The 15,549-nt window shown below is 44.0% G+C and overlaps 1 protein-coding gene across 1 annotated transcript in view; it reads left to right on the forward strand.

Moving 5' to 3' along the window:
* The window catches only part of ARNT2 (aryl hydrocarbon receptor nuclear translocator 2), a 75,863-nt gene extending 72,979 nt beyond the window's left edge, over positions 1 to 2,884 (forward strand). Inside the window, exons 17-18 of the mRNA XM_009978420.2 lie at positions 214 to 350; positions 2,786 to 2,884. Coding sequence (XP_009976722.2) covers positions 214 to 350; positions 2,786 to 2,884 — 236 coding nt within the window. The remainder of the gene's footprint in view (positions 1 to 213; positions 351 to 2,785) is intronic.
* The last annotated feature ends 12,665 nt before the right edge of the window (positions 2,885 to 15,549 follow it).

The raw sequence follows: 15,549 nt of genomic DNA on the forward strand, positions 1-15,549 counted from the left end.
TTTTGCTGTGAGCAATTCACCTGCCGTGTCTGCGCAGCCGCAGCGGTGAACTTTGCTCCCTTCGCCTTCCGCCCGGCAGGGGCTGGGTGTCACGCAGGGTCTTTTTTCTAAGACTCATTTGCAAACACGGGCATTGAGGGATGAAGCCTCAAAAGCAGGCAGGTGTTTTGAAGGAGCTGCTCTCTGACTTCTGCCCTTTCTCCCCCTGGCCAGCTGAAGGTGGCCAGAGCAGCGGCCAGTTCCAGGGGAGACCTTCCGAAGTCTGGTCCCAGTGGCAGAGCCAACATCACAACCAGCAAAGCGGCGACCAGCACTCGCACCCACAGACCAGTCAGACCGAGGTGTTCCAGGTGAGGAGAGCTCAGCAAGCCCCAAGTCTCTCCAGCTTCTCACTGCCGAGTTGAAGAACCGTGGCCCTGGCTGACCAGGGTGCTAGCAGGGCTTGGAGCAATTGCCTCTTGCCGTGTGGTGCCGTGGGTTTGCCTGCTGTTAGCTGGCATTAGCTGCAACTGAGATGGTTTTGTTTTCTGCGGAAAACAGCATCTTTGGTGATTTTAAGTGCTGTTTTCCCTTCTCTTTGCACCCTGTATTTAGGGCTTATGTGTTTTGCAGGGAGGCCACGAAATAGTCCCCAATAGAGGGTCTATCTTATCCTGGTGCTGGCCTGTCAAATCTCAGTCAATCCCAGTTAGACATCAGCATAATGCTCTTTGATAGTTCAAGCAGGAAAGGAGTCTGATACTGCGTAGAAGATAGCAGCCCATTATTTTTTTAAGGTTAAACCCAGTCAGATATCAGATAGCTGGTAAACAATCCTCTTCAGCTACCTGATTTTGTAACATTAAGTGTCATTTGGGCCTTCACTACAGGTGGAGTGGGACTTGATAAGTTAACTCATAAGGTCTCTGTCCTTGTATAACTTATTTTGAAATTAGATCAAGATGACAGTTTGCCCAGAACAATGCAGATAAGTGCAGAAAAGACAGTTAAAGCCACAAGCAAGGTTTAGAAGTGGGGCACCTTATTATCTTTCAGAAAGTAAATTTACCTGCATGACTGGGCTCGTGCTCAGTTGCTCGCAGGAATGCTGCAGAAGAGACGTTAGCCTGAAAATATTCCTGTGTGAACGAACCATTGCTTCACACAGGAACACATAACATCACTACGTCTGGAATAACTCCCTGTCTGCATGCTCTACCCCATTACCAGGCAAGATTAATGTGTTGCATCTCTGTCTGTAAGCAGTTTAATCATTCTGCACGTACTTTAACCCAAAAGCATATTCAGGGTGATTCCAGTGGACCTGATGGCAGCATGGCTCGATGGCCCACAGGGACATGGAGCTCCAGCCAGCATCTTGCTTGTGTCTCAGGCAAATGCTGTGTCCCAGCAAATGTCTTATGAAATCAGTGGGAAGGAGGGCTGAGGGAGAAAGGGAGAACCGGGCTCACCCGCAGAGCTCTGGGCATTGACTGTGCATTTGGCAGGAATTGGGATAATAGCCTGATGTGATGAGAAATTCAGATGAGCTCAGTTCAAGGCCTCCAAGAAGTTGCTTGGGCTGTTTGTACCTGAAGCCAGCCCTGGGTTAGCTGGACATACGGAGAGAGGCAGACTGGAGAGGGGAGCTACCTTGCCAAGTCCATACCTACGGAGCCCTTGCCTCGGAGGCCCCAGCAGCAGAAATGCCTTCAAAGGGATGGAAATTAAAACAGGCAAGGGCAGCTACAGCTTCCCCTTGGCTGGGAAGGAATGTGGGAAAACGCAGAATAAGTGCAAGTTCTGGTCAAAAAACAAAGGCTGACCCTGGCAGCTGAGAAACTGCCAGTTGTGTTCACAGCCTCTTTCACCACCATCGACAGGGATGCTACAGAGATCTCAGATGGATTTTAATCTGTCTTTATTTTGGGGTGACTTCTCAGTACCCACCAGTTCTCAGTAGTTACTCCTTCACAGAGCAGATCCTGTGAGCTTTCTTGTTTGCTCTTTAGGTTTTGTTTTTTTGGATAATGAGCCATCCCTGGCAAAACTTGGCTTTGCAGTAAGAGCTTATTATTGTAAGGACTGACAGGAAAAGCAAGCGTAAACTCTATTTTTCTCAGCAAGGGATGTCTTTTCCCTGTGGCTTCAGTCTCCAGCTGAGAGGAAAGGTTGAGTATTTTTCGAAGCCGCCTGCAGGGACCTCATTTGGCTCAAGACACGTGGGAGCAGTTAGTATGAAATCCCGTTTCTCCTGAGAAGTTCCTGCTATTTCGTCTGCCTTTGTACATGCATGAAGCCTGCTTGGGCATCTTGTTAGCTGGGGTGGATGTCCAGTCTTTAGTGTTCCTCAGAGGACAAAGAGCAGCAATACGTTCACTTACAGAGCGCTGGTGAGGAGGTGAGACCCTCCCCAAACTAGGGTGCAGGTGCATGTGAGATGCTCAATACTTCCCACCTAGTGAAACCAGAGAGTTTGCTTCTCTCCGTATGTAGCTACCGGTTCCAAGGGGAGCTGTTTCGTCCTGGGAGGAGTATGGGGCAGCTCAAACGTGCCTTATTCAGAGGAGCAATCCAAAACTTCTGCCCTGCTTAAGTCCCATCTTCCTTTCAGAAACGCTTCAGCAAAACATAAGTAGCACATAAACCTTAGCCCAGCCCCCTGCACAGGTCTGGTTTTCACCTTGATTTGTCTAACCTTTGGCCTTTTCTGGTTTTAGACTGAAAAGATGAACAGGAAACAGTTTGTGTCTGGATAACGTGTTAGCAAGTGACACTTCACTTTGATTTTTTCCTTATCGTGCAGGACATGCTGCCAATGCCGGGGGATCCGACGCAGGGTACTGGCAATTACAACATTGAAGATTTTGCTGACCTGGGCATGTTTCCACCGTTTTCTGAGTAGCTTGCGAAGCAGAAATGGAAGTTCTTCTCCAAGGCCATTTCAGTGTAATTTTGGCTCTGCTTTTTCTGTGTTGCATTTCTGTAGAAGCTACTAAACCAGAAGACACATTTCTCATTTTTCAGATAGTGGTGTAGGGCTTGCTCTCTCCTCCTTGGGGTGCATCAGTGCTGACAGAGGAGCTCCAGCACTTGTTAGTGTTTATTGACAGCTCCATTTTAATTTTTTTTTTATTATTGTCATCTACCTCAGAGATGAAAAACTTCGCTTGATTTAAAAAAAAAAAAATAATCTCTGAGTCTTAAATATTTGAATGTGAATGATACCTAATATTTCCTTTGAATGGTAATTTTTAAATAGATTAACAAAGTAACAAAGACTAACAGAGAAAGGTAAGGTGATGTCTTGTTACAGTGCCTACCGCTCAATTTCGATGCCTTGCTTTAAGCTTAAGTTTCTGGAAGCAGACGCAATATTCTGTTTTCTTTGATTCTTGTAGTTTTTAGGTCACTTTAAGTGTGAGATTAAGAAACATAACGTAGGCCTCTCTCACCAGAAGATTCAGCTCCGCCTTTTCTAACTTAAACTTGAATGTGTGTACATTTTGGTACTTTATGTATATCTTGTGCTGTATGAAGTGATTTCTTGTACTGGTTTCTTTTGCCTTTACAAAGGGTCCATTCTGGAGTGTATTGAAAGGTTGACAATATATGTCAAGGATTTAGATATCGTGGGAGTCTCCATCACCTCACATAGGTGTTCTTACTTTTAATTCAGGTGGTTCTCTATTCAGAACAAACATTTACTTACATAAGCTATTAGTCTGTTTTTGCACTGAATTGAGGCCTATAACTATACATTTCTCACTGGCTGCTTTTATTTCTATTGTTCTTGCTTTCCCAAAAATATTGCCTCATAAAAAATGACTGTAAACGCATCGAGATTGCATTTTCTATATTAGCTGCATTTCCTTTCTGTGAAGTACTTTTTTATACTGTGAAACCTCACATTTTAACAGTGCAAGGTGGTGGCCTATTACTAGGAAATCGTTCAAGCTCATTTGCTGCAAGCAGTGAGATGGTTTTGTAGTGTATGATTTTTTTAGAGTGAGTTGGTGGTAGATATATCAGTTGGACTGGTGTCCACTGCGTACACAGTGATAACTTGAATTTTTTGCTTGGATTCCCAAGCAATCACTTCTGTCAAACCCTGTTAACCCCATTCTGTTAAATATAGGATTTTCAGCTTATCAAGTATGTTGAGGACTCTTGACTGTTCTGAGTGCTATATGCTTTTCCACAGAGGTAAGTTAATCACCTTCCTCTTGGGCAAGTCACCTACTGTATGTCTTCATCAGAATCGTGGTAGAAAGTTTTTCATTCAGTATTTCGTATGCATGATGAGTTACAGAGGCTGGGTTGTAAGGTCAGGATTTTTAGCTAGATCATTTCTCTGGGAGGAGAAGGAATCGCTCACAAAGGGCAAGGAGCCCAGAGTTCCCGCGTGCAGGTTGTTCGGAACCTTCAAGGTTAGACAGAGGTAGCCAACCTCCTCCTTCGCAGAGGAGGAAGAGGGCAGCTTCCCTCAGCCTTTGCGTGTTCAGGGGCCATCACAGACCTCGGAACAGCAACTCCAGGGCATAGCCCCCATCTAGAAGATCTCAATGTCTGCAGCAATTGTTCGACCTCAGAGCACTAAGGTCTGGCTTCTCGTAGCTCCTCTTGAATTCTGGGGTGCCTCTGACGGGAGGCACCATGAACACGCTACAGTCCATCTTGTCAGGATAGTATCTTGGAAAGCAGGCAGGCCCCTGTCCTGCAGCCTGCTCTGGCCACACAGGTTTCATACTGACAAGCAACACGGGCAGCTGGGCTGCGGTGAACACGATCCAGCGACGTGACTTTAGCAGGTAACTTATGGTAGTGTTCCATCTGACTTTGGTATTCCAGCCTTCTCTGAGAACAGCATGTAGTTTTCAGTAACCATGAAGAGTCCTTCCTACTGTTTCTCTCACTAAATCTGGGACCAATCTCTCACCCTACGTGCAAGTGGGGCTAGGGACTCTCTTTTTTAGGGAATTTTTTTATCACTCTAGATGCAGTACTGGAGAGGCCTCAGATCTCCTGGTCTGTACTTGCCTCACCAAAATCACGCTGAGAACAAACAAGAAAACCTCATATCTCTTCTCTCGCAGAAATAGGGAAAATACTTTCTTAGTTGAGCAAGCCATGCGCTTACACACTATTCTTTTGAATACATGGATGTTTATTCTCTTGGAGCCTTCCCCCTTTCCGCTCACGCTGCTCGGATGAATGACTGCTCATTGAATTATGTAGGCAGAGCTCTGCTGTCCCAGAATGAAGTTCATTGATGTCTGTAAAAGGTGCCTAGATGCTGCGCTGGCTGGAGCGAGGCAGTCAGCATCTCTGCGGCAGGACGTGCTGTTAAAAGGGGCTGATCACGAGGGAGGGAGCAGTAGATGAGCAGTTTATATCTCTGCACAGAAGACACTTGACATGATGAATGTCAGTTCTTGTAAAATTTTTAACAAGCATTTCTCTCTAAGGTGAAAAATGAATTGAAAAAATGCTATTTCTCTGTTTTATTTTACCCAACAACTGCTCAAAGTATGTTTATAATTTACTTTTATTCCTGAATTCAATCTAAAAATAAGTTTTCTAAAGTAATTTTGTTTCTCCTAACATCAGCGATGATAACTTCCTCAGTGTGTTGTGGGTTTTATACTACTGTAGAAAGCTTCTCGTGTACTGAATTTGGTTGTGCAGTTAGAAGTGCACTGTTAGCAGAAATTCAAGCACATCTCTCTTTTTTTCGTTGTTGTTTTTTAAATACAGTATTATTTTTTTGAAGCCAATATGCCTGAGGCATCAGAGCACGGACTGCTTCTCACCTTGTAGACCACTCCTGCCTTTCTGGTTGGGAAGGGTGATGGCTACTCTGTTAAGGGGCAGTCTGGATAGTGCCAGGTTTGGGGTTTCCCTGTGAGCCATTATTGTCCCCCATTTCTATTCTGCCATCCCGAGCCAGTGTTTTCTTTTTGGCGTTTCCACCCTTCCTTACCTCCCCTCCCGTTCCCGGTCATCCCATCTCCGCAGCGTTTTCCCACACCCATGTGGGAGGCGTTGAGTTGCGGTTCCTGAGCCAGCGAGGAGGGAGCGCTTAATGAGCTGGAAGTTTGGCAACTTTGTGCTTCTGACCAAGCGAACGAGCAAGTTCAGCCTTTGCTACCGCTGCTGGGCATCCCGCGCCGTGCGCTGCCGTCGTGTCAGTGGCTTGCTCCTCTCAAACAGCCTCGTCCCAGCTCTTGTGGCCGAAAAAGCTGTATAGCGTTGGCTGTGCTGTATCTCTCCGTCTTGTGTTTAGTTCCTAAAGCAACTTAATTATCCTATAGCTGAAGTTCTAAAGTGCGTTTGGAATGCTGACGTTTTTATTACGTGCCCTTGGTGTAGCTTTGCCGGCACTTTGGCTGCCAGTTTCCAGAATTTCAAAAGTGGCGGATTTCTTGTTTCTTTTGTGGTTTTTAAGCTGGAAATAAAGCTGTGATTTCTGATCAAACTGTGTTGCAAACACAGTGTTTCTTGAAACTGAATCTTTTGGGTTTTAAACTGATGGAGCAAGAAACTGAAAATAGTAATGGTCTGGGTGAGTTATTTCAATGAGCAGGCATGTAGACTGAGAAGATTTTAGATACTAAAAATATCTAAAAATATTTACATTCATTTATTCAGACAAGCAATCCTGTTTAACAAGAGGGACTCCATCACATTACTTGTTACAAGTGCTACTGGCAGTACCTACGTGATGCTTTAACTAGATAGTTCCATTTGTAGCTTTGTTGCTTTTTTTTTTCTTTTGAAGTACAGTATGAAACTGTAAATACTTCTTGCAGTACTGCCTTTTTAACTCTTAATTACTTTTGGCACAGTGTTAAATAGTGTTGGATTTACCCAATTGCTATGACATATATTTTTATACATAGGTGTACTCTTTTTTCGAGAATAATACAGCCATTTTGTCATTAATGCCTTATCAGTGTCATACTGCTGTTGCTCTTTGTTTGCAAGGTATCGAGTGGACTAATTTCTAGTTCAGATATTTTCACTTTTCCTGGCAGTGCTCAAGTTTGGCTTCAGGTGATTTTTGCCAGAGTCCCATTTTTCACAGTTGTTAGTTCTGAGAAGAGGAGAATGTGGGCTTGGTTTTGTTTCTATTAATGGAGCGAAGAAAAGGTGATGGCATCTAATTGTCTTTAAAAGGTCAGTCTTTTCCTACTTTAAACCAGAGTGCATTTCATGGAACTGATGACAGCGGGCACTGATTACTTTGCCTAGATTAATGGTCTTTAAAAAAAATAAAATTAAAAAAAATACAAAATAAAACAACTCCAAAAATGGGCTTCTGTCATTGTTAGGCACTTGGTTACTTATCTGTTTAAACTCTTCATATTGATGTGAAATTGTGCTGTGGATAAAGTGTATTTTGTACTTCTGAATGTTCTATATTTATGACTAACAAGTACAGAATCAGTTGTGTGTATGTATAACTAATAACTGCCTTTTTAAATTTCATTAAAATAAAAATGTCATGAGCTGTTGTTAATTCCTGTCTTTCTGTAAATAAATAAGATATGCTGTTGGGAATTGTCAAGTAGGAAATAACTCTAAATTATAAGATTCGTGCCAAAAATCAGAAGATAAGGCATTGATATTTGTCTTTGAAATCTGCTATGCTCTGTGGTTGTGGATGGGAAGTTCCCCTTTTATCTGTCCTGTGTAAAGGCTGTCCAGGGGGAATGGGAGAGGAATGGTAATTTGAGATCTCAACTTTTAAAAGAAGTTCCAGAAAAACATTCATTAACAGTCCTGTTCTGCTGATGACGCTGAGGTGTGTGAATCGTATCTGTTTTGTAGAGAGTTTCATTAGAGCATAATTGATTTAGAATTAATTCATAGTCAGTGGCAATTCTTATTCGCTTCCTGGGGTGGTAACATGGTGGTGTCTTTGTTCACCTTTTGGTCTGATTGTTCAAAGTTAAAAACCACGTGTGTCCTTCCCACAAACGTTCTGGTGACCTTTTCAGACTTTCTTATGTAAAGTGCGTTTGCCTTTCACTGTGGTTCTTCATTGTGTTCATCGCTGTACTTCTTTGTTGACTTGGTAGTCTGTGAGCGGGTTCACCTTGCTAATAAATCCAAAAAGCTGGTGACTGGACCACGGCAGGAGCTGAAGACGCTGTGCTCTCTGGCACGCATTCCGGCTGCGGGGTAGGTGGTGTTTTTGCAGCCCGCGCTCTATTTTCAGGGCCCTGCCTGTGAACAACAGACATGGGCTCTGCTGGGGACCTGATGGGAAACCCATGGTCAAAGCGGGGTGCTGGGATGTGCTTTATCGGATGCAGCCACCAGACCTGCCTGCACTGTCAGAGTCTGCTCGCCACGTGCTCATCCCAAAGAGAGAGGTTGGTCAGTGAAAATGTTCCATTTGTGCTGTTTTGCTGTGAAAATTGGGGTTTCGACAAAGTGATGTTCTTTTTTGTTCTTTTCCCTCGATGCTTGTGAAAATCTTTGATGCATGGATATGCCCCAGGCCATGAACCCCATTTGGAGATGCAGCATAGCTTCATCATGGCAGATGTTTGGTGCTTTTTTTGGTGCATTTTAATAGGCACTTAGTTGCTTTTAGAGAACATTATCTGAACAGAAAGGCACCCACAGACTGGGTGTTGTACTGGTGCCAAGCAGAGTATGGTGTGGTTGGGCTGTTCCTGGAGCCCTCCTAGCACTCCGTTTAGATCGATGGTCATTAACCTGTGCTCTTGCGTGCTAAATCCAGCAAACTTCTGGGCACCAGCGTGACAACTGGGTGTGGAAGTGCTGGGAGCTATTAATTTTTTGTGTGGAATCTGAGTTTGGAGATAATGGATGTGAAATGGAGCCAAATGTTTGGTGACAAATACTCGCTACAGCTCAGCGTGGCAGGACACCATGGTAGAAATCCGCACACAAAGGCTGGCGCACAGGAAAGAAATGCAATTGAGGCTCACTGTATCCCTACGCTTAGCATCTTTGGCTCTATAAACTGGCACTAATGACTAATAGCAACAGCTTAAGTCTTCATTACGATGATAGAAATGTATTTTTCTTAATTTTTCCATGGGAGCTAATTCTTAGCCACATTTCCATCAGTATACCATCATAGTTCAGGAAGTATTACTCATTTAATTTTCCCAGTTTCTCTCCAAGTTGGATGTAAGAGGGACAGATACAGGATGAATTCTTCCATCTCTTTTCACCAAGTTTCAGCATATTCCTGATTGGAAATACTTGGCAGCATCTTTCTTCAAACTTCTTGGTCTGGCCCACATAAAATAAAATGGAATTGCTTGAACTGTATTAATGGATTTGGGATCAGATCCAGAGGTTGCTAGGGCATCTTTTCATTAGCTCTGGAAAAAATTATCTTCTAATTATAGACCAGCACTAAATACTAATATACAAAATGTGCTGTTTGGGACCCAGTTGAAAAAAATGTCAACTCAAGGTTCACACGTGGAAGATGCAGCAGTGTTTGAGTGCAATTACCATGGCTTTTGCAGACAAAAATGTAACAGCTGTACACACGTTGCTGTAATTACAAATTCGCAGGCACAACTTGGAGCTTGGAAACCTGCCCTGACGCACGCAGCCTAGTAGAGAAGACTAAATTGCCCAGCACTTTGGCATGCGGCTGCCTCTTACAAAGAGCAGGGTCCTCTTGGTGGCTAAGAAGGTGAGGTTTTAAATACTTGAAACGTTTTTGAAAACAGGAGGACTTGAAGCATAGAAGCAGTGCGAGGTTGAACTACTTTGGTGCACCCGGTCATCCAGAACACGTTTTGGGTGGCTCAGAGCCTCCCCCGGGCCGCTGCCCGTCCCTGGTTTCCGTGGCTAATGACCCTTCCCTTGGAGCCCACAGCAGTTCTGTGTGTGGTCCCAACAGGAGGCGCCTTCGGTCTGCAAAATAAAGTCATGGTATAGTTTTCCACTTCATGCTGGAATTACTGGCCAGGTAGTCAGACCCCATTGTCACTGAGGAGCAAAGATTTTGAAGGCCTAAGTTGCTGCTTGCTTTGTAGTTCCGAGACCTCCACTTTGCTAAATAAACACAAGAGAAAATGCTGCCCTGGCACATGTACACACAACCCACGCGGCTTCTCGTCAGTGCATGTAGCGGGAGGCGAAGACTGGACCATAATACTTTCCACTTAAATCCCACAGTACAAATTCCTTGATTATCTCCGAAGCAACCCTCCTCTCCCTTGATTTCCCTCGTCGTGTGCAATTTCAACATGTCCAGGGTCAAATGTGTGTGAGGACCCAGGATGAGGGATACCAAAACATGACTCACAGAGGAGACGTAAACGCTGTGGGATTCCTTCCTGCGTGTAAATCACACTCTTTCAAACAAACGTCACAACTTTGTTCCTGGTTCACGTAATTCTGAGCAAAAGACATCAGGATGCAACACTGTACAGTGCTGGTAACTGAAGAAATTATTTTTTTTAAAAAAAGACTCTTGATGGATACGTTACATTCTCCTTTCATTACTTAACGCCTTCTCCAGCCACCAAGAGAGCACAGAGGACTCTGTGTGAAAATTTAGGGTTGCTTAAGGTAATCTGGGCTGGTCTGTAGGCATGAGGGATAGATGCAAGCAGTCTGCTTGCCCCGGTGTGGTCTGCTATGGGAAGATGAGTGTGCATGGAGCATCCTTTCCTCATAAAAGAGGTACCTATAAGAAACAGGTCCTGACCCCCCTTGCAGTGTCCCCTTAGCACCAGCTTGCAGAGGTGGACTCGCAGTCCCTGCAGTGCTCTCCAGTAGATAGATGACTGCTCAACCTCCCCGAGCTCCTGCAGGGCTCTTCGAAACAGAACAAAGTATTCTGTAGTAAAATAAAATCTGGGTTTGAACTTTGATTTTTACACAGCATCAACCAATCACAGCCTCTTCCGGTAATACTGAGGACATGTGTCATCGTGGTAGTCTTGTGCCGTCAGGAAACGTTCTTGCCTAATGATTTATTCAGTGATGTAGGAAGGGGCCTTTGTCACTGTACCTGTGGAGCAAAAACACTGTGTGCTTGCATCGGTCCTGATACGGTGAGGAAAAATGTCAAACCCTTTAACTGAAAAATGTATTGGTTTTATTCTGTGCAACCCTGAAATTAGAGGGTTGCAGCTTTACGAAGACTTTGCAGAACTGATACTTAAGTGCTTATCTTTTCCGTTGTCTTTTTTAAAAAAAACGGATTTGATGGAGTTGAGAAAAAAAAAGATATGCATTGAAATTTGTGAAATTCCTATGAAAAGTTGTAATTATTGAGAAACTTAAGTGTTGTGCACTTCCTTTAAATCATATGGATGTTCCCACTGCACAGAGATGCTTAATCTAAAAGGCTTCTGAATTGGAGTTTATTTGGATTCTTAACATATTTTTTGTGACCTCTGTGATATAAGGTCGGAGATCTAAGCAGAGAGTCAATGGAAGTTGTCACTTTAATAATTTTAGTTCTAAAGATTCATCAAAGTTATGTGAATTGACCTAAATTTTCAGATCCTGCTGAGGGAGTGGGGTTCTGCACTAACCTACTGAGGCTGACCTGGATATATCATCTGGTAATGAAATACTGGAGCAAACCCACTGAAGCAAGTGTCAATTATATAAATAAGGCTACTAAAAGACAAAAGCCCTAATTCAGTAAATGCTAATATTTGGTATTTATAGATCACTATAGATGTGCATGACACTTCATTGCAGACTGCACACCCACTCCGAGCTCAGGCAACAGATTCCGTTTGACAGGTTTCTAAAACCCCCATTTTATCCCTTGTACCACTCTGTCAGTAAAGGGTGGGCGAGAAGGTTTTTGTACCGATGTTAAATAAGGTGTCAAGGCAATTTTACATGACTGTTTTAAAACCAACCAAGACTTCAGCATTGAAAAGAGAACTTTATTAGCTGATGTGGGAATATCAGATAACAGATTCCTGTTTTTCTCTTGTTTTCGTGCTCGTTCTCCCATCAGGAGTATGTTTCACAGCCATTAAAAATACTGGAGCTGAGCTTCCAGCAACAAGTCCATTAGTAGTAACTCTTGCTTCCAGGAGGTTCTAAAATTGGGTTAAAGATACCCTGAAGGCTCAAGTTTCTTTGCTGTTAAAGTCTGCCATCCAGAAGAGAACAATCTCTCTCTTAAAAAAAAAAAAAAAAAAAAAAAAAGGTTTCTGTTTCTTCCAGTGTTTCTCATGACGAGAACATGCACTAAATGCTCTCTTACCTTGGCAGTTTTGGAGGAGAAGGTCTGATTCCTGAACCGCAGGTCACAGCCAGGCTTTGCAGCCACAGCCTGTGGCTTGAGGTTCAGTTTGGACATTTCGAAAAACTTCTTCACTCAGAGAGCTTGTGCAGCCTGGGGACAGGCTGTCAAGGGGTCCTGCTGTCTCCATCCTTGACTGGACAGAGCCTTGGTTGATCAGGGATCAAGCTAGGGAGAGCCCTACTTGGCGCAGGAGGTGGAATAGATGGGTTCATGGGTCCTGTACCTCCAGTGTTCCCGGGATTCGGTGGGGTCAGCTCCAGTCCTCAGCACAGCAGTGTAGTCAGAGAAGGCACCGAGACCCTTACGTGGTCAGAGACCCTGAGTCAGTTAACAAGTCCAGCTGGCCTACTCAGCAAGTTGGAGCAGCCGCAGGACTGAAGATGCACAGCCACAAGACTTTCTCGGGCTACAGCCATCTCCAGCTCTGTCTCCTTCACGCCTTGACACATCCTTTCCCCATATCCAGAAGCCCTGAGAAAGCGCGTTCTACCACACTGCCTGTTCAGACGTAATGCCGCCTATCTGTTCCCACACCCGTCCTCCTTTGCAGAAGTTTGCTTTACAAAGAGCGGACCAGTTCTCTAAAATGACTCAAACTGTTGAGAAAAATCCCCTCAAGCTGCTGACAAAACCCCAGAGATAGTCTATTAGCGAGGCCAGTCCCTGAGTTTTGCAAGCAACTTTTCCTTTTTATTACAGGCCCTGAGAAACCGAGACAGGGAAGAAAGGAACTAGAGTGAAGCAACAAAACCGCTATTGCCTGATTTGGAACGTTTTTTGCTGGATGATCTCCAATATTCCATCAAATAAAACCCTTATTAACAGCAAAGTGAAATGCAAACACAGCAGTTACCAGACGTAACAACATTGGGAGAAGTAAACAAGGAGGATATTTAATGGGTAAGATCACAATTTAGCTACCAGCTAAAACATCTTCCTGTAGGATTATTTCCATCCTCATCGCCCAGAAGCGATATGATTGGTGTGCATGCAGTTTCTAGGTCAAATGTGAAGCCTACTCAGTAATCCCGGTGCTATGGCAAAAGTATCCTGAATTGAAGGAATCAAAGAAGGAAGGCTGTAAATTTCCAATGATGTCACAGTATAGGCCCTAGTTCAGTATCAATTTAGGATTTATTTGATTTTTAACTGTCTGAGCTAGAACTAGAGCCAGTCATTTCGTGGTCCTTACAATCTTACTGCCATGCAAGCTCCTATAACATTTGATATGTTTATTGGCTTTTTGGAAATTGATGCTTTTTAATCATTAATATTCCTTGGCTAAAAGTTAGCACTGCTACTTGTTCGCTTTTTCACCTCACTGAGGATCTACAGAGCTGTGGTGACCAAGAAGGCTTGTGTTCCTTTGCTGCTAGGAAAAGTGACAAACTGTTGCAGCGTGCTTATGGATGATCACAATTTGGAGCAGAAAGACTTGCACAAGACCATGTCAGATGCATCTGTTCTGGTTCAGAGACTGGCTAACCCAAACTCACAAGAGGTGAAGACAGAGCAGAAAGTTAGCGCCAATGCACCCCTCCGAAGTCTTCATTAGGGTGTTTTCGACACTGGGTACCACATCAGGACCCTCGTCCTCTTCTGTCCCAGGATCAGCTCATTGATCCTCAACACCAAGGTGTGACAAGAAGATGTCTTTTTGAGATGCTGAAGCACAGAGGGGTTAAATGTCTTGGTCTCTGCACCAAAGCGAATCACTGGTGACCCAGAATTACAACGTGGGAGTTCCTGACTCCTAGGCCCATGCTCATTCCACTAGACCACACTGCCTCCTGAGAAAATATGTTTTAGTGGTATCTGACCAGCTGTGTAAACATGTCAAGAGACAACCATGTAAAACCAAACTGCTCCCATTATGCAAGTTATAGTCTATTTTATTTGTAAGCACAAATCCTAAATCCTTCCTCCAAAATGATATTTTCACAAACAAAAAATAGGAAAATGAGGAAAACCAACATAATTCCAGATAATTTTGGTGTTTGGGGCTATGGGTGACATGATCAAGTTCATTTCCCTTTGAACATTGAGCCTCTTCCCCTCTACCAGATTCTACTTTCCAACCTGGCTTCTTGTCTGAGAGCTAGTTTTGGGGACGGATGGGCTGATGCCGGTATGGCGGATGGGGAAGGCACCTCTCTTTTCACCTTACAAGGTTTCCTCAGTCATGAAACAACCTCTCCCCTGCTTGAAAATATGTTGCTGTAAGAATCAAAGCTATTAATTAATGAGTCCTGAAACTCCTGAATAATGAGGTCTGAGCACCCTCAATGTTCAGTATTACGTTTTCCCATTTTGCCAGTATTATGGGAAGACAAAACTTTGCCCAGAGTAGGACACATTCAACCACCCAACAAGAGATCTCTATTCTTTCTTAAAAACACCCTTTTCTGCCTGAGCATTGCAGAGTACAGAAGAACAAGTGATGTACTTAACACCAATGGGACCCATCCTCGCAAAGGCAGCTGTAGCAACATCCGATACAATGAATTTTTGCTGGGTTTTGTTATTAAAAAACAGAGATTGGGTCGCCATTTATTACCACTCCAAGAGGATCAAAAACAGCAGTTTTGGGTAAGTAAAGTGCCCCAGCACTTGCTTGAGATGTTTCCTCTCTGACAAAATGTTTCACGCTTCAGTGGGACTCATGTATGTCTTAAAAGAAAAATCACTGTTGTACTTGCTTCCTAGCTCACTGTCAATGGCCGTTCTCTTGCACAGAGAGAGCACAGGCTCTCCAGGACTCAAATCACTTCCCTTTGCTCCAGCGTGTGGGCACAGGTGCATCAAAAATTAGTGAAATTCTCCATTCGGAACAGTTTGGTTCAGGTTCTGGTGTTAATGCAGTTGCTAAGTGACAGCATTTCTCTGATCCCCCCGCTCCCTACTCTGCTTTAATAAAGCAGCAGAAAGCTTTATCCACTGGAGCAGACTGTGACAGCATGTTTCAGCTCTCAGGTTTGCTCTTAGGTGTGTATCACGTTGTTTCTGCAGTGTAGTACTTTCTCTGTTCCTCTCCAGCAGTTACATGTGGATCTGCGTTCCCCAGAGATCCAGCGTGCTCTTCCTGTGCCACTGACTGCACGGTGACAACGTGAAAGAGAAACGTTCACCTTCTGTGTCACTGGCAGCAAGCTTACCCTACAGGATCTTCGAGGTCCACGGAGGTCTTCTGGGGCTGGAGTCTGAGTGACAGCAGTAAGTGCTGAGCACTGCAAAAAGGCACAGTGGGTCAGCTCAGCTCGGGCTGTGGGGCTGATTATTGGTAATGT

This window comes from Tauraco erythrolophus, chromosome 14 (genome assembly GCF_009769465.1).
Source record: "Tauraco erythrolophus isolate bTauEry1 chromosome 14, bTauEry1.pri, whole genome shotgun sequence".
In the NCBI taxonomy this organism is placed as follows: domain Eukaryota; kingdom Metazoa; phylum Chordata; class Aves; order Musophagiformes; family Musophagidae; genus Tauraco; species Tauraco erythrolophus.